The sequence below is a fragment of the Notechis scutatus genome, chromosome 3, assembly GCF_049901735.1.
Source record: "Notechis scutatus isolate UNSWTSFEM ecotype Mainland chromosome 3, rNotScu1.2, whole genome shotgun sequence".
NCBI classification, from domain to species: Eukaryota; Metazoa; Chordata; class Lepidosauria; order Squamata; family Elapidae; genus Notechis; species Notechis scutatus.
In genome coordinates this window covers 51,009,464-51,035,056 of record NC_142011.1, presented here as the reverse complement: position 1 = coordinate 51,035,056, position 25,593 = coordinate 51,009,464, and the positions used below count along the sequence as shown (strand labels likewise).

Genomic DNA, 25,593 nt, shown 5'->3' with positions numbered 1-25,593 from the left:
TCAGATTTTAAGTTATCAGCAGAAAAATATTGTATTTTCAAAAAATAAGATCCTGGAACTTTTCCAATTTTCTTTTCCAGCTCGGTATTTTCCAGCTCGGTGGGTATTTTATTTTAAAACAGACTACATAATATTTATATTAATTTACTGACACTTTGGTCAAATCACTTGAGTTGATTGTATTTTTCTAATAGCTTCTTATTGGAGAGACCCAACAATCTATCTGCTTCTGCAACCTGTTTCCAGTAGTGGCCAGCCAGATGTTCTGTTAAATCCATAAGTGGACATGGAAATAGACTTCCCTGCTGCTTAATCCCCAAAGTGGTTTTCAGAGTTAAACCATCTGGTTTCACTCAAGGTTCAGTGACAAACATTCTCTGTGGATTTGCTTTTTCCCTATAAAAGGCATCTAAGGGCAAATAAAAATGTTATAAGACAGTATTATTTTTTTAAAAAAGACTTATAAGCAACCATACGAAGGATAACTTTCTAAATACCCTGTTTCTGGCAATATTCCAGCTTGTGGGTAGAATATTCATTTAAAACCTAGCCCACATACAAATATTTTCTTCTCACTTCTATGTTAATGAACTTTCATTCTTGATTGTTTCTTGTCAATTAAAGTCAATGACATAGCAAACAGATGTGTAGGCAAGTCAAAATAGTGGAACAATTCTTTAAAATGTATTATTAGTTTTATTGTTTTGAATTTAAAATATTGATCCATATAATAATTTCACATAATGCACCTTGGTTTGGATAAAAACCCCTCCATCTGAGGTGCCCAGGGAAAAATTGCCCCATGACTACTGACAAAGGCAATGTGTGCGCATATCAACCAGATTAGGCCAGAAACCGTGCAGAAATTAAATGAAGATGGTGAGAAGGGCAATTTGTAATTCTACCCTTTTAGAGGACTTCCTTTGATTTAGTAAAATAGAGTAAATGCAACTCTTAAAAGGTTCACATGCAATTGCTGCAACTATTAGCATTTTACACAGAATGTACACTCAATGCAAATGCATCAGAATGAAAATAGAAGATTAACGGTGGGGGGTGGGGGCACATACATTGGTATATTTCTCTATGTATAGTCCAAAACATCAGAGACAACCCATATATAAGCTCCACTGAAGAAAATCGGAGTTTCAGGAACTTGATGTTTAAACATCAACCTATTCTGACTCTCCTTTGCTTCTAAAAACACGATTATACTTTGCAAGGTTCCTTCCAAGGAGGGGTGAGGAAGGTTGTCATGGAAACAGATTTCAAAAAGATAAGGCCTAATTCCACTTTTGTTTGTTCTAGGTTTTATCAGTACGTGCTGCATGCACGTAGCCAGACTTGGAAGATCAAATAATACATGCCATGCAGAACTCTAATTCAGACTCTGATCAACACATGTGTTTGGAGGAGGACTTCAATATTATCTTCCATGTGCCTCTCTGTTAAGAAGTATCTTTTCTGCCAGGTTGTTGTAATTATTAGTTGATTATAGCATCAATTTTAATGTTAATTATAACTCTTCATGTTGTTTTTGTTTTAAATTACGTTACTCAACCTACATACTTGCTGGAATAAAAAGACATAAGTCAAATCAGTAATAAATACCTTTCCTCATTGAAGATCTAAACCCAGGAAAAATAGTACTGGGGTAGTACTCATTTTAATAAGACAACGACACAGGGAGGGAAGAGTTAACTAACCCTTCTTTTTCCACTATTTTTATATAACAACTCTTTTTGCCCCATAGGTCCCTCTTGTATCTAAATCAGGGATCATAAGAATTTCTTCTTTTCTGGAACAACTACAGTAAATCACCAAATCAAAGCATACTTTAAAAATATTTTTAATATAAGATTGGGATGGGCAACTCTATTCCCTCCCCAATGCAGTATCCAAGTTCCATTATTCAACACCTTAAATATTCCTTTGATCAAATTTGCTGAAAGCAGGGCAATATACTTCCTGCTTATTCTGACATGGAAATCAGAAATCAGTTCAGATTTCTGGCAAGAGCAATGTGTCACTTTCTTGCAGCTGCAAAGTGAGGAGAGGAGAGGAGATCAAAGATACTGACTTCTTACTTTATAGCTTACTTTTTATATATGGTAGAAAAAGTGAGCTATAAAGTAAGAAGTCAGTATCTTTGATTCAAATTCAGCCCTGAATTTAACATAAGCTATCCAAGGTTGCCTAAAGCCATGACATGGGCAGTATTAGAGATAGATAGATAGATAGATAGATAGATAGATAGATAGATAGATAGATAGATATAGATAGATAGATAGATAGATAGATAGATAGATAGATAGATAGATAGAAATGCAAATTGTTAGGAAATTAAATCACCCGCTCTCTCTCAATGGCTCCTCCCCCTTAGTATAGTTTAAAAATAGCTCTTGTTCCTCAGATAGCTTGTTTCTCCTGGTAAACCTCCTCCAGAGCTGGAAGGAGTAATAATCTTCAGAAAAAAGAAAAAAACATTTGCTCAGATGGGTTCAACTTACCTTGTGTTTCCAGATTTTCACACAGTTCTGATTTGGCCTCTCCGTTGGGACGAAAGCTTCCTTTCTGAGTGAATTTGTTGGACATTGTGGCTGCTGTCACAACTGCTTTGAGACTACGCTTTCGTTTGGGCACATTTTGCTCTGGGTGGAAGAGGATTATGTAGACCTTTGGCATGTAGAGCATGCCTAATGAGACAGAGGCGCTTAGGCTCACTGAGATGGTCAACGTTGTGGTCTGAATGTACATCTGAAAGACACAAGGGAAGCTTTGAAACCTGCTTCTTAATCAAGAATAATCTTTGTCCCTTAGACTTTACTGGGAATATTTTCCTGGGTCCAGGTTGACATAGAAAACATCAAGGGTCAATTAAATGCACTATTTATGTATAAAAGAAATATTGAAGTACAAACCAAATGAAAACCATATCATTGTAATGTTGAAGTTATAGGGTATTCCCAAAATATACTGGTTTATGAAATCTGAATAGCAGCCTTGAGATGTTCATTAGGACGACTGTGCATACAATTTAGTACAACACCTCTCTGGAGTTCATTCATCCACTCTACCCTAAAAAAATGTTGGTATTTTAAGAGTCACATTAATTTTAATGAGTACATTCCTTAAAGCATCAGCTTTTTTTCATCTTCCAAGCTTGCTTATTTTTACATATCCACCTGCTCTTTAAATTACATTATAGATTATGTAAATTGTTTGTCATCCAGACCAATGAAATCAGTTCATTATGTATCTCCAAATCATACCCTGGAGCCAGGATATCAAACACCATTGAAAGCACTGCTTGATTGCATACCTAGTATTTTTTAATAGTAGCTATTATAGGATAGAGGTCTTTATATATGATGAATTTAGTTTGTGTGTATAGGTGAGATAGACACACACACATACACAGAGAGAGGGGGAGGGAGGGAGGGAGGGAGGGAGAGAGAGAGAGAGAGAGAGATGGTCTTTGGAGGGTAGATTGGTAATTCAAAATGGTTTGTTTGCATTATTACACATTTATATAATTCGTTTTATGAAGTTTTTATGAAGTATATATTTATTGTTTTGACCTGCCCAAAGTTTTTGATGAGGAAACATACAAATACTGTAAAATTAAATATAGTAATGAATACAATTATCTTTCTACCTATCCATCATCTATCTACCATCTATCTATCTATCATCTATATATCTATGCCTATACATATATATATATAGACACTGTGAGAGAAACCCAAACACACAGCCTCTACCAATTTGTTTCCAGTGCAATGTATAGGTGCTGATATTAACATTTAAAGTTTTTTCTATCTTGGACCCACAATAACTAAAGGAATGGCCCTTTCTCAGATATCTTCAAATCTGTACTGATATTATCTTGTAAAAACCTAACTTCACTAAAAACCCTTCTCTCTCAGCTCAATTCACCCAGAGGGTTGTTGTTGGAAAATAGGAGGAGGAAAATGTCTTGGATATGTTAGCTGCCATGAGTTATTAGTAAAATTAATAAAGGTGGGATATAAATAAATTGTATTGCTTTATGTAGATGTTGTACAATCTAGCTGTTGTACATTGCTTAAATTCTATCTGGGCTAAGGCAATACATACATTCCAAAAATAAATCTGTTTGTCAGTGTGCACTGAGGGCTCCTAGAAGTAGCATTTTTCAAAGGTAGTTCTCCGAACTTTGAATGACTTTTCCAGAAAAAAATATGCTTTATGAAATCTTGTAAGATTTCTTTAAAAAATCTTACAATATTTCATTAGATTGAGGTCTAATCAAAGGTCTAGGGAAGTGCTAGGTTTTAAGAATTTGTTTAAATAAAGCCATGGTTGAATGCCATCAAAGTAGGCATTAGAGGAGAGATTTTTTACCCTCCTCTTATGCCTACCTACTTTGATGGCATTTAACCATGGCTTTATTTAAACAAATTCTTAAAACCTAGCACTTTCCTAGACCTTGGATTGGAGTGGGTGACAGACTATTGTATGGGATTTTGATCATGATTGTTGATTTTCTGGACTTTTTTAAAAAATTACATATATTTTTATTTTATTATCAACTTTTGAGGCATACATAATCATGAAAGATTGAGAAGGCGTATGAATTTTATAAATAATTAATTCCAATCTTCAACAATCCATTCATGTAAAATGTAGATCTTTTTTTCTCTGTGGTTAGCTAGCTTGATTTCTCTGAATAAAATAAACAAAAAATATGAACTCAATCAGTGATACATTAAGCAACCTAAGGAAGACATAGTTCAGGTAACAAATGTATGGAGAGAAAGGATTTTCAGTCCTCTTACTGGGCAATGTTATGGCTTACACTCAACAGTAAAATTGTCAACTGATTAAAGAATACATCTGTTGGTTTATCAACTTCCTAATAGCTTAACTGATTCAATTTAAATAAATGTATACATCATGAAATTTAAATATAGATGCCTTTCTTACTCCCTGAAAAAAATGTGAGGTGATTTACAACTTAAGAAATTTGTGATTAAAAGAAAGTCAAAAATCTTATTTTATTTTTAATTCCATAAAAATATAATATGCCCAAAACAAAATAGCCAACCAAACTAAACAGAAAATGGTTGGTTCTAATTTGCCCTCCCCTGTTAAAATTGCTCAATACAATTTGTCATAGAAATGGAATAATTTGCCAATTAAAATGTGTGGCCTTCCTCTTGGTGGGATTCTGAGGTGTGTTGCAGTGATGGTAAACAGTTGCATTTATGTTACATTTATATGATTATATGATTATACTATATTATTATGTCCATTTATATCACATTTATTTATTTATTTTGTCAAGCGATTATAAGATAACAGGTATAAGTATAAACATAGTTATGAATACATGAAATGGATACATATAAGAAAAATAAAAAGAAACAATAGGACAGGTACTGTAGGCATGTTGGTGCGCTTATTCACACGTTTATACAGACCTCTTAGGAAAGGGGTGAGGTCAATAGTAGACAGTCTAAGGTTAAAGTTTCTGGGGTTTGGGGAAGAAACTACAGAATCAGGTGGAGTATTTCAGACATTGACCACTCTGTTGCTGAAGTCGTGTTTCCTACAATCAAGTTTGGTGCGGTTTACCTTGAGTTTGTATCTATTGTGTGCTCTTGTATTGTTACAAGAAACTGAAGTATTCATTGACAGGTAGGACATTGCAATATATAATTTTATGTACTATACTTAGATCAGACCAAAGGCGGCATAGTTCTAGGTTTTCTAGATCTAGAATTTCAAGTCTGGTGGCATAAGGTATTCTGCAACGAGTAGAGGAGTGCAGAATATTTGCTGCATCTACACTTATCCCTTGTGCACAGAATCTCAAAGAATTCATGTATAATATCCATTAAAACCTTTGTCTTACTATGTTAACTTCTGGCTATTTGCAGTATATAAGCTACTGTAATACACTGTGCTCACAGAGATATATATGTATATAGAGGGACAGGTCCCATTTTAGTTTGCTCCCCCAACAAGTGCAAAAGAAACCTGTTCTGCTTTCAACAGGCAATTCTTATTCAATAGCTCACTCCCTGAGCTGTTGTAATGTTAGTCACATATTACACAGCAATGTAGTCCTTCTGCAGTCAAAACTAATTTCACGCTCACTGTCCAGGACTAACGGTGACAGATGTTTTGCAAAATGAAAGCCCATTAATCTGACTAGAATAATCCATTTTTCTATAGAAAGGGCCTGGCAGGCAACTCACAAGTGGGGGAATGTGTAAATCTGATTGCACTAGGAAAGGAAACTCTCCTTTTTTTGCCCAGTCACAAAGTTGTCTGGGCAATCCTTCAACCCATCAAATAACTAATTGTCCTCCTTATTTGGTCTTTTTCCTTCCTTATTTTACTCATTAGTCTAATCAGAGACTATTGCACATTGAATAATGACATACATGATCCCAATTTTATTCTCTGTTATTGGGCTTTAAAATTCTAGATCCACTTGTCAATTTGGATAAATCCTAGAACTAACATACATGCTTTCTTTCTTCTTCCTCGTTAAGATAAGTTGCACATTTGAGAGTTTCCTTCTAGGAGAAAAGAGTTAATTGCAGATAAACCTATGGCAGAAGATACAAAGAAGTTCTTCTAGCTTTCAAGTACTAAAGATTGCCAATCATAGCTAGGTCTGCTTCCACATCCATAGTTTAATTCAAATCAAAATCAAATGAATTCAAGGTTTTGATAGATTCTAAGCTGACTCGATGACAGGAAACTTTCTTTTTTGACTGTTTAGTTTGCATAGCTTCCCGGTGAGCAGTTCCTGATCCTGAACCTAGAATGAGCAAACAACAAATGTTCTTGTATCATGTGACCATGCATACTGCACATTTTCTAAGACTGTTTTTTTTGCAGAGAAATTGATTTTAAAAATTGTTAAGCTTGCAGTAGTGTCTTCCAATGACTGAATATAAGACATTTTTAGGCTAATCATCCATCTTTGCCTCTAGGAAGTTTCATCGTCTGACAGAATCACTTTGCTACCTAAATATAAGTCTAAAATTGTCTTAAGTTGCTGAAATTAAAAAAAGATCACAAGAAAGAGCCTCCTTTGAATGAAGACATCTCACACTAGAAATATACTGTACATTGACCTAGAAAGATGGCTCAGCCTGCTGTTGAAATCACCCAAAAGAAGATCAATCTTCATTTGAGAAGCCATACCCCATCCACAAAGGCGATAGATTGATCAGTGGACTGTGAATCCTTAAAACCCTTTGCCAGAGTTTCCCCCCAAAAACCCAAAAACCCTTTGCCAGAGTTTCAGCTCTGGCAAAACGTGATTTCATTATTTCTGATATGGTGCCCAGATACTTTATTGTACCTAAAGTCCAATGTATTTTGATGAAAATATCCTTGTGGGATTGTGGTTAATAAAGTATCTTAGTTGCTTATGAAATTAAAAATATAATTACAAAATAAAACCTATGTAAACCATACATTAAGAATTATCGACCAATATAAATGATACATAAATAGGCTAATATTAAGGAAAAAGATGTAGCCATAAGTTTCAAACACTGTGTATTCTTTACACAGCATAAGAGACAGCATAGCCTGCAGGTTTTATAGTGGACAAAGCAAGAGCTCAGATGAGATTCTCCCAGTTTCTCGGGCTATAAAGTATAAGGGGGGTAATTGTACTTTCAAATTTGAAAGACTCTTATCAATGTTGCTTTACAATAAAGTGGACTTGACTCATATGGCCATGAGTTCTATCTGGTTTACCCAATGAGACTGACAAGTATGATTATTTGAACTAATTATTTTTAATGCACCTATTGTCCACAAATATTTTTATATGTTACACTTTGGTATGCAATTTATTTTAATATAAATAGTACTTTACACAGATTGATTCATAATACCTACATAAATTTAAACATAAATAAAACTTTCTAAAGTACACAATGTATCTCTTTTCTGCATAACTTTATTATTCTTAATATACACTTTGAAAAAAATGTAAACTCTCATGATACAGAGGGTTTTATACATATTATTCTTGAATATATACTTTATATGTGGCTTTTTTTTTTACTATAAAATGATATCTGATAGTGAAATCTGCCTTTTGCTTATCACAGAAAGCCAACTAAACTTTCTTATTTAGGAATCCCTATATTAAGTTGCTGCTGAACCCTGACAACAATCAGGCATATATTTGATCCAAAAGTCTGAAATAGGTGCTTATTAGGTTTAACTCAGTGTTGATTGGCTTGAATTCCATTTGATAGAGTATAAGTCAATATTTTTGTGTGCACAGAATCTTATAATTGAGCTGTTCTGAGACCTGAAATGGATATAAAATAGTGGGAAAGAGAGGTTTCAACTGGATTGTTGCTGAGTTTAGCAAATGAGCACTACATGAGTACCAATGTCATTATTGATGGCATCATGCAATCATTGTGACTGTATAGAGTAACACATCATGATTGTATTACAATATTTTCTGTGAAATGGTCCTTTGCATTTAACTGTCCAGATTCCATGGAGTGCTCTATTTTTCTCCTGTTGAGCTAAGTATACTCTTGGAAACAGTGGGATTCAGGACAGAGAGCACACTTAAGTCTCATAAAACTGTAATCCTGGGGAGTACCTATGTTTTCAAATAGGAGGCTATGAATCTGAATTGTGTTCTTTAAATTCTTTTGCTGGCACAATCAGGCAGCAGAAATGATGGAGCTCTTGGTATATTAAAGGAATTTCAGAAAAACAGATTTTCTCTTTCTTAAGTTATATGATGATTAATCCTGACTTGGACTTCTCATCTCGAGATACAAATCTTGGGAATCTCTAAAGTTTGCCTTACTGCCACTCCTGAGCTAAACAAGAATTAGGTTTCTTGGAAATTCTATAAGGGGAATTTTCCTTCCCTCTATTACTTTCCATATTCCTTTAGTCTTCCCAGGCTATGTTCTACCATTTCTGATGGAACACAAAGACAAAGAGATAAAAATATTCACCCCCTATGTCACAGCTCCTGAAAATCTTATTTCAAGGGCCTATTTCTGACTCAATACACAATGCACAAAGTATATTAAACATAGACAAGAGCAGAGGTTTCCCCTTGCTTTTGTTCTTCAGGTTGCTGTTACTGACATATTAGCCCAGTAAATGGGGTGGAAATTAATTTGGATTACTGGAACGTAATTGTATAATGGAAACACATTCAATGGCGGAAAGGCTCAATCTACATTCCAGTTTCCTATATACAGGACTTGACATCAAATAAAAGGAAGGAGGAGGAAGGAAGAACCAAAAAAATTAACTGATTATCAATTTATTTAAAAGGAAAAGATGAAAACCTGGACTTTTAAGAGCTAAGTGCTCATGCCCTCTGACTGTAGAGACAAAATATAAGTAAATAAGGTTGGCAAAATGAAAAGTTTAAAACAATTACTTTTTAAAATTATTTTAATTTGTATGTATACCAGGAACATTAAGGACATCTCTCTCTTCCTCAGACATGCAGGTGCAGGGAGAGAGGAGAGCATCAATTATCAAATTAAAATGCACCTACACCACTGCAACTCTCCTGCCATAGATAATCTGCCAGTTCAAAGAATGGTTGGAATGCCTATGTTCAACAACAAAATCATTTCTATACATTTGTCTGAAAGAGGGTAAAGCACAGGGAAAGTCATGTGCTCAGATTTCCAGATATTCTGCAAACTTCTCAACAGTAACAGATCAGTCCAAGTATACAGGGTACACAAGCCGCAAGGCACTTTCCAACATTTCCAAGCTGTCTACTGAAGGTGGACAACAAATTACCAATTATATTGCTTACAAAAGGGAATTCATGTTGCATTGTCTACAGCTTTATCTCTCCCTGCCAGGCACCAATCAGGTTATCAGTGACAATAAATTTACCAGGAAGATTCAGAAACAATTGCCAGCAATCACTGCAAAACAATAGTTGGATGGGTCTGCTATGATTTAGATAGCCAATAAGTGAGAAATAGAGGTATTTTTTTTCTTGAAGGCTATAACCAGGGCGTTATTCAGTTCAGCTCTTTTGCAAGAGAAATTAAAGAGCTATAATCCAAAATTCCCAATTTGCTTTACTGGAAGATTGGATTAAATATGGATTCCTACTAAAATTTTGGTTGAGGAAACTATTTTACAGCCTGTGCTGTCATGCTCAATCACTGAAAAGGATCAAAATCCTCTCCTGTAGACATTCACCTTTTTATTTAACTCAGACTGTGGGAAGATCATATTTCCTCCCACTCACTTCCTTAAAAGCCTCAGAAACGTACACAAATATAGTCAGTGTTGGCTGATGGGCCACTGGATTGAAACCCTCTCACTGATTTGATGGCTAAATTACCTGATTTTCATTGGGACATTATATATAAACTGGCCTAATAAATGGTTTGGCTACCTTGTCTGAGCCATATGAAACTATTTTCTTTCCAATATTCACCAATGCACCTGTTTTATCATATGTGATTAAAAATATACTGTAGAACATTACATGAAATATCATCCTCTGTTATGTTTGTACTATGTGGCCAGGCTATATAATAATTAGTGATTGCTGACATTCTGAAGTGATATAAATCATTCTCAAAATGTATTCTGTTCTGGCCTAAATAACAGTGCTCCACAGTATGCCTTGTTTTGATAATATTTGATGGCACTGCTCAACCTGAGATTATCTTTGTTAGGATATCTCATATATGCCAATGTTAAGCAGAAGTTTTATTTAAGTACACTGGACCTCTAGTTCTATTTTCATTCATTATCCTAATACCTAATTATGATCCAAGTTTCCTCACAATTGTATTAATAAGACAGTTTAAGTTGTCTTTGGTTTTTAAAGAAATCAGCGCTTCCTACATTCCATGCTGTGAATTTCTAAAGAAATGGGAAAGAATTTGGAATTCTAATTCATCCTTATTATAGTTGTTCTTCCTTCATATAAGCTTTCTTGAATAGCTTTGGGTGAGTGAAAGCTACACTTATCATTAAGCATAGTTCTATGTTCTAAGAAAAGTAAGCATTGGGCAGGGAGAAGACCATGTGGCCTTGGGAGAAGACCATGTGGCCTTGGGAGACAAGGCAAAGAGACACAGCCAAGGGAATGGTCAGCTAAGAGGTAATTTAGCTCACAAAAGGAGCGTAGGCAGAGAAAGTGATCAGAAAGACCCCTGCCTAAATTCTTGGGCTGTACAAGGGATGTACTATCACTTGAAAATTCCATTAATATGACCTTACAATAAAGTAAAAGTAGCTCAGCTGGCCATGTTTCCTGTCTGATCTACCTCACATCACAAGGCTGACCTCATGTTACACCTGTGGCCAGATCAGAAATTTCTGTTTTTACTTCTCTATTTCTGAGGTAGATGATATTGGGGGGGGGGGGGTTTTAAAGAAAAAAAGAAAAAAACATATTAAGGCTTGTTTGATTATATGCCATCAGATCTGTGCCAATTCTCAATGATCACATAGTTTATATCTACCTGGTCTTTTGGATCTTTCAATGGTGTACCAATCATGGTGTAACTAAGTCTATCTACTTTGCTGGTGGTCCTTTTATTCCCCTTTTCTGCACCTTAGCAAGCATTATAGATTTCTCAAGAGAGTCACAGTAGATCTTCAAGTAACATGTCCAAAACATCACAATATAAGACTGATTATTTGTGTCTCAAATGAGAACTCTGGATTGATTTGTTCTTTGGTGTATTCCTTATTTTCTTGGCTGATGTTAAATACTCTTCCTATCCTGCTTTTCAAAGCCCAATATTAAGGGCTCAGGCTATAATTTGTGAAGAGAAGTCATGATTTTTGCAACTGTGATCCAAGAAATTTCTAAGGGCAAAACAACTAACACTGGGGTTGCCTACAATCTGCAGACTCGGGCTCTCCAGCTCAAATGTAAGCAATTAAATTCTTTCTTAGGTAGGATATATATTATCCCTGAAATATATTTTATTTTCTTAAAGTACAAGTTTGTGTATGTTATTTTGTTTTTGTTTTTTAAATCCAGAGAATGCATATCGAAAAGGAACGTAATAGACCAACCCCAGTACAATTGCATTGTTTGCCTGTTCATTTCTGGATTTTGTTTAAGTGTTTGCTTTAGTCTTTGAAGTTCTAATTTTTAAATCAAAATATTTGAAGAAATATTGTACCCAAAGGAGTGTACCTGATGAACATGAAAATCACTGTCTGAAAACCTGTTCTCTGGACCATCACTAATAAAGCCTTTTCAATGAGAATTCTGTACAAGCACTAACAGGTTCTTTTCAATAAAAACCTTTCCCAAAGCATTTTAATTTTAATTGCCTTGTATCATTGGATTAATTTTACTGTGTTTTAGACTGATTACTTTCTAGTTTATTATGCATCTTTGTGTATTGTCTTGTGAAAGAAAATGTCCTAAAATAAATAAATAAATACAATCAAAATAAATTACTTGGTCCCCCTATAAACTCATACAAACATTTTCTCTGCAATCTTCAAGCATAAATCATGCAGCTTGCTAAAAAGTGTTATCTTTAAAAAAAAATATGTGACAAGCAAACATTCATCAGGGGAAGTTTCTCCTGGTGTGTAAATATAGTAATGGCAGTAAAACTACACCAACATAAGAGCTATGCCAGAAAAAAAAAAGTTGATCAGATAATCAAAGAACTGCTAATATTTAATTTCTTTTTTTCAATGTATATAGTCATCTGTTCACCACATAACCCTGGACAGCAAACAAGAATTACAATAAACAATAAAGACAACAACACAAACTAAACGGCAGCGCACCTGGAATGCTGCACATACATCCACAAGCTCATGAAAAATAGGCACACTTTATTTCCTGGCCCAATGCCAGGAAAAAAAGTCAAATTTTAAGCCTTATTGAGAAGGCCATCAGAGCCAGGGCCATCTCAATCTTGGCTTGTGTTGTTCCATAATAAGAACACTTTGACAACAGAACCATGAATCCAGAAAGCACCTGTAAGGGATATATCGGTACAAAGTAGGAAGTTAAATCCTCCCAATCCTGATTATTATTTCTTTTGCAAGTTTTGTATATTATCCCAAACACAAGACTGGATGATGCACAAGGAAAATACGAGGCATAACCAAAATCAACTGCAACAACATAATGAGACACTATGATTAGAGATCCAAACTGCAACCACACAATGACCAACTGAAATAAAATGATTTTCAGGATCTTCTGAGACAAGAGGAGCAACAGGCAAAAACAAATCTCTTGGGAGGGGAGAAATGTTTTCTAAATGCTATCACATGCTTGTATGATTCACTGAAACCTACTTTAAAAAAAAATTGGGATCACGATGAAGGAATTATAAAACTTTTTTTATATGTCAGAGATCACTTTTCTCTTTAAGTATACTAACTTCAATGAAGAAAGCAATTAAGTTTGGAAGAGTTGTCAATAAAAAGAAACCAGACCATCAGAGAACACAATGACTGGCAAACATTGGAAATGTAACCAAAAAACGGGCACATATTACCGTATATGGTGAACCTGTATTAAAGCAAAAAAAATGGGCAAAAATGCATAAGTGGTTAGAAAAGATGATAGGAAAACATGTAGATTTTAAACCTGAACTTTTTCTATTAGGTATAGCACCAGAAAAACTTGTTAAACAAAATATATATTTAATATTGCATATAATAACAGCAGTGAGGATTATATTTGCACAATATTGGAAAAATGAAGGAATACCACAAGACAAAGAAATAATTAGGAAGATACTATATTGTTCAGAAATCGACAGATTTACATTGAAGCTTAAACAGAAAGAAGATACAGTATATTATCAAACATGGAACTTATTCTACCAGTGTTTGGGGGAAAAAAGGGGTGGAGATTAAGAATGTAATCTGTACTACTAAACAAGTAAAATAACCCATACAATACGATGTTTATTAAGCACTAACAAAATGTAAAATTAATAAAACTTTATAAAGAAAAAATAACTCAATGTCTGGATACTATCAAGCTGACACCAGCCAGAGCATTACAAAAACTCAAAGAAAAAGTGCAAGATTGGAAAATGTGGAGTGATCTGGCCCTTAAAATTGCCAAGAGTTGGTCTCAACTAAATGGATAACATCATCATCAATATATTTCTAATTGTCCACTCGTTATTTAGTAATTAGAGGTCAGAACTGCATACAAATGTAACATTCTAGTGGATAGATGCAAAGAGAATATAATGGAATTGAAAGCAGGGCCACAGGACACACTGCATGCTGATATATGCATATACATACATACATACATTATATATGTACATATCACATTTTGAAATAAAGCAGCAAAAAGTAAATGTATATATTTTTAAAAGTCTTTCTCACCCCTATGGGTGATATGTGTTTTTCTCAATCTCAAGTTCAGTCTTATCCTGTGGTTAAGCAATAAAATAAAGAAAAAACACATCTCTAAATTTCCTTTATTATGTTTTAGATATACCACAGATCCACTTCAGTGCACACTTTAAATTGTTAACAGGAACTGTATCGTCAATCTCATTCTCTTTGCTCAGCTTGTTCACTAGGGAAGGGAGCAATATACTCCCTAATCCAGGCAGCTGTGATTTGTTAGTCCTTATGGGAACAAAGCCAAGACACAAGCTCATCAAACAAACAGAAAACTAACTGAATCTTTTGCATTCAAAAAATCTTGTTCCAGATTTTTTTTTGTTTCATAGGCAACAGGAATGGGTTTATTTTAGGCTATAAACAGGCTACAGATTCTGATCTGAAATCGGTGATATATTGCCTATAATATTTCTTGCACACACACACACTCAAATGGAATGTATCATGAGGCAGGAAAAGGTTGGTCAATTCTGTTCAACTGACATCTGTTCAACTTATAACAGTCACAATGTGCAAGAATATATTACTGAATAATGAATATAGAAAAGGTGAAACAAAAGTTGGTCATCCAGAATTTATCAAGCAAGCAACTCCTTACTTTCTTCCTCAAACTCCAGTAAAACTTTTAACTTTTAACTCAGGTTCAAACCCAGACTGTCAGCTTTCCAGCTGACTAGCTTAGCATTTTTAATCATTGCACCCCCTCTCTTCTTTCCATTTCTTAGGTATAAACAAATCTTTAAAAGCCTCATCATTCAGTCCTGGTTAAGAAAAATCCATTACAAGCTTCTAGAAAAGAAAAACATATATTTCAACCTGGATTGAATAAGCCAACTTTATGTTCCTTCTTTTTTATTTTTGTAAGTTTTTATATTTGTTCCTTTTAAGTAGTGCCCTGAAAGCTGATATCTTTTAATTTTCTCTTTATCTTTTCTCAGGAACTCCTTTATAAGTATAATACATCTCTTTTGTAAGTCTACAATGAGAAGGTTTTCCAAGGTATTCTTCTACACATAAAATAACACATCCAAGTCATTTCATTTATTATTGGTTTGTCCCTTTTAACTATCAAAACATCAGTTAGTGTCATTTGTAAGTCTCATGTAATATCTCTGTCCATATTATTCTTGTAGTCTTTCATTTTTAAATTCATATCCAACACATCCTGATTATCATTTGTAGCCTCTTCTATATCTTCTTTCAAATCCATTTTTATAGTTGCAAAGAATCTTAAGAGAAAGTTCTGAGTACATTGGTGCTAAATTTCCTTGAATTTTTCCAGGGTTGAAATACTTTTCTCTATTTTGTATTAGTGGGTCTCTTCTCCTTTAATTATAATCTTTGGTTCTTTTTTTATTGCCTGTAGTGAGCTGACTTCAAGGTCACCTTTCTCTTTAACCCACATTTTCCCATGGAAAGTTTCTTATATTTAGATTCTATAGATTCCTTATATGATAGAGTTTTAAACAGACCATTTTTATTATCTCATTATCTCAATCTTCACGGTGACTCCCTGAGTGTGGAACATCATCCTTGCAAAGATAAAATTGCACCCCACTTTGACACTCTTTTTCAAGGCCCTGAAGACATGGTTCTACCAATGAAAGCTATAGAGCTCTTTAAGTGGCTTGTTTCATTGTTGTTGCCAGGGGGTGGGGCATTATTGCTTTTTGCATTATTTTTGTAAGGGAATTTAAGCCACCCAAAGTCACTGAGAGTGAGTTGGGAAGTCACATAAGTTTTCTTAAATAAATAGTTTCAAATTCTTATTCCAATAAATCTGGCCCCTTCATTTATTTTCAGATTTTCAAAATCAATTTCTAACCACCCTTTTGCTGTCTCCAATTTTTCAAAAATATTTTTTAAAGTTCTTAAACCTACAAAAAACTTCTTTTACTGAAGAAGGAGAATCCCTGATGTAATGAAACTTGCCCTTCTGAAAGTTTTTAATATTACAAGAAAAAAAAACAGTTATCAAACCATTTTCAGAGGTTATTAAGGGAAGAAATAGGTGCATTTGAAGGCTCCAAACCATGCTAATATCAGAGGACTTCCTTCTGGCTCCCAAACTCTGAATCCATCCAGAGACTGCTGTTTTAGTTTCCTTGTTGGGAGCCTCTATTTTCTGGCTCCTCTTTTTGCCATGTCTGTTAACTCTGCTGTCTCTTCAGTGCATCATTGTTTCCACAGAAGTCCTAAGTCACTAAGTAGTTTTGCAAACTTGTCATTTTGAAGATCTCTACTAGCCTTATAACAGCTAAATACATAATACTGGAAAGTGATTACAAAGTGAGGTTAGAAGTTTGATTTCCAAGTAAGGAATGGTGAATGAGAACATCTCTGCATGGAGACAATCACTATGGTAAAGACCAAAGGACCAACAAATATATCAGTCCCACAGAACCTCTCTGGAACAAATGAATAGCAGCTTCTTATGAGGACAACACAGGATAGTGGTTTCCTGCAGGTTTGATTGCCAGAAGACAAAGGGAATCATCATGTTCTCAGCTGCAATGGGGTCTTTTGAAGGCCACTGAGCTTGGTTTCTCATAATTTCTGGAAATTATTTACTTCACTATATTAATGATACTAGAAATGTTCCAAATAACAAGTTTGAAAAGCTACCTGATGAGTTTACCATTATTCTTGAACAAAAAAACTAACTATAAGCTTAAAAACAAAGGAATAGAAGCAAATGGCAAAAAGTGAAATAAGAAATTAATTTTAAAAAATATACAAACAGGCTAAAGGGCTAGTAACACTTGGAACCTTAGAACTTTTGCTAAAAGATTGGGGGTCAGACTAAATTAATAAGCAATACATTCATGTAAACATGCTTAGTCTATCAAACTAATAACAAACATTTGAGCTTTTATGTTTTCAGAAATTATACACTAGAAGGGACAAGTGACTCCATGCAGGCAGAGAAAAAAGTCTGCTTTCATTTTTTATTTAAAGAGTAAGATTTGGGTTGTACAAAATCACAAATAATGTTGTGAAATTTGAGTCATTTCAAGACACTTTTGAAGAAGGGGAACAGAAACTTGTAGCTACAATAGCAGAAATAATCTTTACTTACATGAATGTATTATTTGCAAAAGAAGAAAGCAAAATTATCAAAGAAAATGCTTTGAAAAACCTAAAGGATGAAGACCTGAAACAAGCTTATGCAGATTTACTATAAAATAAATAAACTGTGGATTACAACATAGAGATAGAACCTGGATAACAACTTCTTTATGAATTTGCAGAAAAGGGTTCCTAAAGCCTTGAAGCAATTTCAAAGACTGAAAGAGAAAGATAGGAAGATCAAACTCTACAACACCATTTGAATGGATCAAAGGTTATGATTGTTAGAAGCAAAATCAAGGAAAGTAAAGCTAATTTGTTTGACTAGGATTAAAACAAGCTATAATATGGTAAAGTTCTGGAACCCTCCTATGGACTTTTTGCTAACAATTGGACTGAAACATTAATGAGTTATGGATTTGCAAAAGATAATGGATGGGCTATAGGAAGAAAAGATATGCATACAATGTTATAAAGAGGAAAGAAATATCAAGGGTGCCTGTACTTGTTGGATGAAGATCAGAAGTTACTTCTTGAACTACTTTTCTTTTTTAACTTCCCCTCTCTTCTCTTTCTTTTCTTACACTTTCTGTATTTTTCTTTTCATTTTCTCTTTCTTCTCCATTTGGTTTGATCTTTTATTATTTTTAAACCTTTCAATATTTTTTTAAAGTAAGGTTAATGAACCCAATGTCCTTTAAAAGGCTCCACTATGATTGACAACATGATGGGTTCCTTTCAAATGCATTCAAACCTGCAGGAAATCAACATCTCTCAATCTCCTCAAGAAAAACCATCTAGAACACAAGTGAATGATTTCCCATCCTCTAAATGTTTGGAGAGGTTCTGTGGGACCAGTCTACTGACTGGTCATTCAATCATAGCCATGGCATCATCTCCACCATTCAGATGTGTTAGCCTCCCTTTCTCATCCAGAAGTATCTTCTGTGAGTAGACACTATATCGATCTCTGGGGGATACTGTTCCAGAGGTAGAAGTAGAGAAGATAAGCTTTCTAAATCTCATGAGATGGCAACATTTAATAGAAGGAAATCCCCTCATTCTGTTTCAGTGTATTAATTGGGCAAAAACCATGAAAGGTAGTCTTTCAAATATGATTACGAACTATTTGATTATTGGTTATCATTTCCTCTCATGAATTAACTTATCTGTAAGAGAAAAGCTTTTATACATGTGGTCTCTGGTACACATTATTCTGAAGTATTGATTCACGAATGACCTTCTTCATGTTTCCATATATACTTGAACTATGTAGATATATTCAGTTTAAATTAAGCTGATATGCCAACAAGGCTTCTCTATCAGCTCTTTTGTCTTATATAGAGTATGATATTTTCTTGAACCAAAATTGTTCTCAAAGTGGTTTGCATTATTGATCACTCAATTGAAAAGACCAAACATTTGCTCCCTCCTATTCTCCAATTCAATTACAATGAGTACAAGGGGCTCTGCAGCAAAGACTCATTCGTCCACATCTATAAAAATGAGTATAATAATAATTACTGATAGTAAAGATACAGTCTTCTTTTTAACAAACCAAATATGTAAATATCATGAGAGGTAATGTTAACTTCAGTTTCATTGATAGATTTGTCTGAAAATTAGCAATAGATATGTTATCAGTTTGAAAGTGAAAGTTATTTCAATAATTCCTTTTATTATCTCTAAGCTAGGTGCTTTTTGACACCTCTTGTTGTTTTGGATTCTGTATATAGGAATATTAATCCTCTGAATAAGGATATGGAACAATTGACATAACAACTATCAATTATATATTTTAGTCAGTTAAGAAGGTACATAACAATGAACAGATCTTCAAATTGAGTAAATCATTGCAGTTTGATGGGAGCTATGTTGGAAAAACACAGAAAGGTAGATCTATGTATAAAAAAGTGATACATACTATGTGGGGACCTGCCTCTGCAGAAGCTAGGTGTCAGCCCCACTCAATAGACCAGATCAAGAAATCAAGTCTATGGGAAGGCTTAAACTACTTTTTTCTTAGATTGACTATAATAACACAATTGTTTGCATCTGAATTGTACTTTCTCCTCCTTCTTATACTATTGTGAATTAGGAATGCACCTGCCTGAGTTATTTCCAAATCTTATTTACTTATTCAACAAATATATATATATTGCTGTTATAAACTTTTTAAAAATGTCAGCCTTTTGGCCTGGGCAACAGTTCCTATATATCTGCATCAAGATCATCTTCCTTATTCTCCAGATTAGGTATCCAATCTCTCCACTAACCCAAGCTCAAATGGCCATGGAGGACAATGTCCAGAGACCAGAAGGAAGTAATACAGCAACTTGGAACTGAAAACATCCCAGGATTTGACTGTGTCATCAACTCCATCATTATCTGTGCCCTGTGTCCTAGATCTTATCCACAGCAAAAGGTTTGTTGGAAGAGGAGAACAAACATTGCTTCATCCAAAACAACTAAGGTTGATTTGAAAGGTGCCTCGGGAATGGGCTGTGAATGAGACAAAATCAAAGTTATGAAGATGTTTCATATAAGAATGATTAATAAAGCATGGGGATAGGAAGAGAGACCATATTAAGATAAACCAGCTTATGAAATGTTAACATATTTTATATGCAGATAAAATAACATCAAGTACACTATCATGAAATATAACAATTTTCACATGGTTGAATACAGTAGCACAAAGATATGAGAAACCTGCATCATCATCATCATCATCATCATCATCATCATCATCATCATCATCATCATCATCATCATCATCATCAGGTCCTGTGAAGAGCACATTGTGTTTTCCAGCAGTTTTGATCATTCACAGCATCTTCAGTATCATCCCAAGGGGCACTAATAACCTTCAGATCTTCCTTAAGTGTTTGGCTCCATGTTTTCTGAGGCCGGCCTCAATTTCTTTTTGCTTTTGTATCAAACGTAGCACAGTTTTTGGATTCTGGTCTTCAGGAACAAATAATGGCCAACAAGCTGCATTGACATTCATTCACAGTTCTTGATAGGTGTTCTAAATCTGATCTTTGTAGTACCTCTTTATTAGTGATGCAGTCACAGTATGAGAAGCAGAGTATTCTTCTCATGCAGCGTTGTTGGAAAACATGGAAGCATTTAATCATCTTGGTTGTACGCTTTTGTGTTTCACAAGCACATATTGCATTTGATATAACAACACCCTTGAAAAGTTTTATCTTGGGATAATACTTAAGGCTGCCATAGACCAAATTGGGCACATGTGTTGAAACACGACTGCTGACATTCCAGTTCAATGGTTAATGCCCTTTTCCGTACCTCCATTAATAAAGAAAAATCACTTAAGAAACAACAAGCAAACTGAATAAAGGCTGCAATACACTGACATTTATCAATCCCAGCCAGGATTGGTACTTATCAACATGCTATAACTCCATCCATTCCTTTGTTTCATCTACATATGTCCTCAGTCACCCTCTTACTGGCTGAAACATTAAAACAATGTATAAGCATGACTTGACATAGCTCTAAATAACTCCTTTCTGTGCAGAGCTTTTAAAGCGTGCATACACACGTAATAGGAAAGCTTTAAACTATTAGCCATTGTGTACATTCCAATCAATACAGCATTTTTAAAGTGCTTAATCAGGATGTGTAGGGGCAATAATTCACAAAGAAACAACAGAACTAAAAATGTCCATATAGTGTACATATATTGCGCTATATGCAACATTCAGTGTTTGTTTTCTAAATTAAAAATTTGAGGTTACCTAATGCACAAATTCCAATTCAGAAGTAAACTACCCAATATGAAAGTCAAATATACTGGGCGGGGGGATTAGAATAGAGGGAAACTGAGATCCTTCACTGATAGAGAACTGGAGCTCCCTATCGGCTTTTGTTTTGTTTTGTTTTCATTTTTATCAAATTGTTTTTAACTCAGGATTTCCTGCTGGGTCAAGTGTTAAGGCATTTGCAATACTGTATTTATTTTGCCACTTTAATATGCCTGCTGTTGTGAAATCAATCTGATTTATGTAGAAAAATCACTTTCTGAAATTGTTTAATAAAATTTAATTAAAAGAGAGAGATGAGATATTGCTATTAATCTGCTGCTGAGACACTTGCATTTGGGGACCTTCTGTCACACCAGTTCTGTGATGTTGATAAAAGCTGAGAGTCAAGCAGCTCCTCTTAATGAGCAGAGCTGGAGGAGGAAGGAAAACAGGAGGTTCAAATGATGCTAATGGTTCTGGGTAGGCAGTAGCCACTGTCATGACGCTCCCACTAGCTGCCTTTTATTTTAAACAGAAAAAATGTCTTCTATTTTAAACAATACATTCAACTCATTGAATAATCAAGTCTATAGCAAAAACAGGAGTTGTGGTATCTAAAGTAGTGTTTCTTAGTCTTAACAACTTTAACATGCATGGACTTCAACTGGGGAATTCTGCGAGTTGAAGTCCTCATATCTTCTAAGTTGCCAAGATTGAGAAACATTGCTCTAAAAGTAGACTTTCTTTGAGAACCACACTGATGCAGGGACACTGCATATAGTTGCTTCAGCTGGATGGTTGTCTCTACCAACTCTTGCTCACTGAAGTGTATATGGGTCCCTCATTCTGTTAATGAATAATAATTCCCATTTGGAGAGGTACTTGAGAGACATTCTGAACTTCTTGACATGACTTCATTTCCTTTTCTTTCTCCTAAGGAGCTAAAGAACCCCAAGTATAATTGAAAACAGGGATGTTCATCCTTGCTCAGAGGAAATGCTTAGGGGAAATGGAGAAACATGATATATGTAGATTATAGCTACTTGAACTGGAGAGTTTCTTCTATCCAGATAGGAAAAACAGATTTATGTGGAAGCTTTCATGGATAAAAGCTTTTTTTACTACAAATGCCATAATCACTTTTTCCATTTTGTGGACAATGCAAGGATAAGTATCAGTAGAACACTTGTTCTTACTCCTCTGAGCATTCTCTAAGCTTTTAATAATGCCAGAAAAGACTCTTGACTGTGGAGAAAGGGAGTAAGCCTATATGTATCATTTGACCTTCTATGATAAAGGGAATGTGTATTATTTTATCAGTTTTCTCACAATGCCATACTTCTTTGTTTTTCAGACTTATCATTCTTCTTGGAAATGCCTTCTAGATAGAGAAATTGTATTTTTGTTTTTATCACTGTCAGATTCCTCTATATTACTTTGGGTCTCTACTACCAATTAGACTATTAATCCATCTAGTTTAGGACTGAATAATTGTAACTCTACAGTTTCAAATAGCAGTCTTTCTAATAGCACAGGTGATCAAACTCTTTTACCAAAACTCCAACCCTTCTTTACTACTGTGGCTTTCCAATGAATATAATAACTAATCTCTGTCTTGAGGGTCTAGCATTTAATCTCAAGAACACTGCCAAATTCTGATTCAACCTTAGCATACTCCCATTTTTTGCAGACACAACAAAAAGTAATAGTTGTTGTTAATTGTAGATTCAAGTCAATCTAGCAACTGCCTAGACAAGTTCTTACAGATTTCTTGGCAATATTTTCAGAAGTGGTTTGTCACTGTCTTCTTCACAAGGCTGAGAAAAAGTGGCTGGCTCAAAGTCACCCTGCCCAAAGTAGGACTAAATTCATAATCTCCCATTTTCTAATTTGGTGCCTAAATATTGCACCAAACTGCATGCCTTAGAAAGTATATTGAAAAATGGAATCTAAATCAAAAAGTATGTCTAACTTCAGGGACTTCACTTTCAGGTTTTAATAATAACATTTTACAGGAAAAAGAAAGGATTTGTTTTTAATATTTTATTAGTATTAAGTCCTTCCTATGCAGATGCCTGCAATCTGGATATGCTTTTCAAAAGAGTCAAAACCAAGATTCCCATTGGTGAATCTTATCTTCCTATTCCTCCCCTGCTTTCCATGTATTAATGTCAATGGTTCTGGTCACCCGGCCAGAGTATCAAAGCATCAATTTCTTTGTTTATTAACTGGAAGGATCTCTTCTGAAGAAACAAAGGGGATAAAGAACAACCAGTACATTTCCCTCACCTTTGCTATATCTCTGACGTACAGGCAATAAACAGCAGAAAAGACAATGTTGCTGCTGTTTGGTTTCTGCCTTATCAGCACAGGAAATTCTCTCCGTCTTTAGACTTGGTTATTTTTGTTCTGTAATGCTCAGGGATCTGTTAAGATAAGAGGCTCCTTTGAGAAAAAGCTTGGGGGACTTGTTAAAATTATCTCCTGCCTCTATGTAATGTTGTAAATACAGAATGGGAAAAATAATAATAAAATAACACTGAAGTCTCATCAGCAGCTTCCACCAGAGAAAACAGAAAGGCAATTTCATTCACCCACACAAATCAAACATTCTTTGGCACAAATGCCAGGAGGAAAAAAAAAATAAGCAAGTGCTTTTTCAACTCATGAAACTATAACGTGTTGTTTAGAATGCATGTGGAGACACATTTACATATAGAAAATCCTTGAAAGACTTTTTAAAGATTACCAAAATAAATTAATACTGTGATCGCAGGTGACCTCTAAGGCCCTTCTTAGGATTATTATGCTTATATAGCAATAGCACTAAAACTTACATACCGCTTTATAGTGCTTTACAGTCCCTCTCTAAGTGGTTTACAGAGTCAGTATATGGCCCCCAACAATCTGGGTTCTCATTTTACCGACCTCTGAAGGATGGAAGCCTGAGTCAACCTTGAGCCAGGCAAGATTGGACTCCTGGAAGTGGGCATAGTCAGCCTGCAATACTGCATTCTAACCATTGTGCCACCAGAACTCCTATATAGTTGTTGTTGTTTTTTGTACAGTTTTTCTGCAGAATACTCATCAAATTCCGGCAATTTAGGGTTGATTCTGGCTTTATTCCAAAGCCTTGGAATCCTCCATATATTAGTGTAATATACATCTGGTTTTTTTTTCCTGTACTATATATTGTGAGGTCAAGTAATTCTAATTGTTTTCAGCTGTTTTACAATTCCACTTTTGCTGTCATTATTCAGTGGCTACCTTGAATTTAGCAAATAAAAAGTTCTGCTTCTCAGCTTTTCATGGAAGAGACATGATGAATTCATAAGAAATTCTTCTGCTTCCCAATTTTTCCTATATTTTTTTCTAAAACTTTCTTAAAGTGCTGCCTATTTGAATGAATTGTTGTGTGAAATGAAGTTAGTGAAAAATATTAGATGCATTGTTTCCAGACATAAATGTTAGAAAGTGAAGTTTACTTCAGCATATTTTACTTCCATCAAATAATTATGGGCATGTTTGCAGTCAACATAAATAAGTCCTAGGTGTTTCTAACCATTTTTCTCTTTTCCAAAGTTGTCCATCCAATGTCACATTTATGCCAGATTATGATTCTGGTTCTCAAAATACATTGTAAAAAATTATACTCAGTACTATAGCATATACTGTAGTAAACATAGTTTGGAATGAATGTAGGTATTTGCCTAATAACCACATTTTTGAAGCAATTTTGCTACTGCAATTAATGCTGACCCAAGAGAGTGCTTTATTTTAAATTCATATCTGATCATTAAGAAACAGGCAAGCCTCAAGATGCAGCTACCTAAAATGTCTGAAATTCTAATAAAATTCAGGCAGAGAGAAAAGAGTAAGTCACACATGATCAGGTGATCACTAATCAGAATTTTGTTCCTCTTTGAACAAGTAACTATTCACATAAATAAAAGGAATCTGATTCTCCAGCATTTAATTAAAATCATTATTAGTACTTTCCAAGATGTTGCATTTCTATGTATTCTAAATACAGGTATCTTATAATCAGTTCCTTCTTAAGAAAACGTTTGATGTCCCTCATTTCTGACATGTCTTTCTTTAACAAAGCTTCTGCCCCTTTGTTAATAATTATTCTTGTTGTATAGCTGGTTCCTGCTGTTAGATTTCCTTCACATGATTGATTCAGTTGATACCTTATCTTTTTAATATCCATGCATTAGCACAATAGTAGGGATGTATTTTAATTTACATAGAATCAAGATTATCTTTTCCTATTACCAGTACATCTACCTGTAATGAAAATGTATACAAATTTGACCATTCCAGTGACAGAAGATTACAATTTCTG

The 25,593-nt window shown here is 34.6% G+C and overlaps 1 protein-coding gene across 1 annotated transcript in view; it reads right to left on the bottom strand.

Annotated features, from left to right (window-relative positions):
* GRM4 (glutamate metabotropic receptor 4) overlaps window positions 1–25,593 on the bottom strand; it is a 360,805-nt gene that overhangs the window by 5,272 nt on the left and 329,940 nt on the right. Inside the window, exon 10 of the mRNA XM_026680391.2 lies at window positions 2,511–2,757. Coding sequence (XP_026536176.1) covers window positions 2,511–2,757 — 247 coding nt within the window. The remainder of the gene's footprint in view (window positions 1–2,510; window positions 2,758–25,593) is intronic.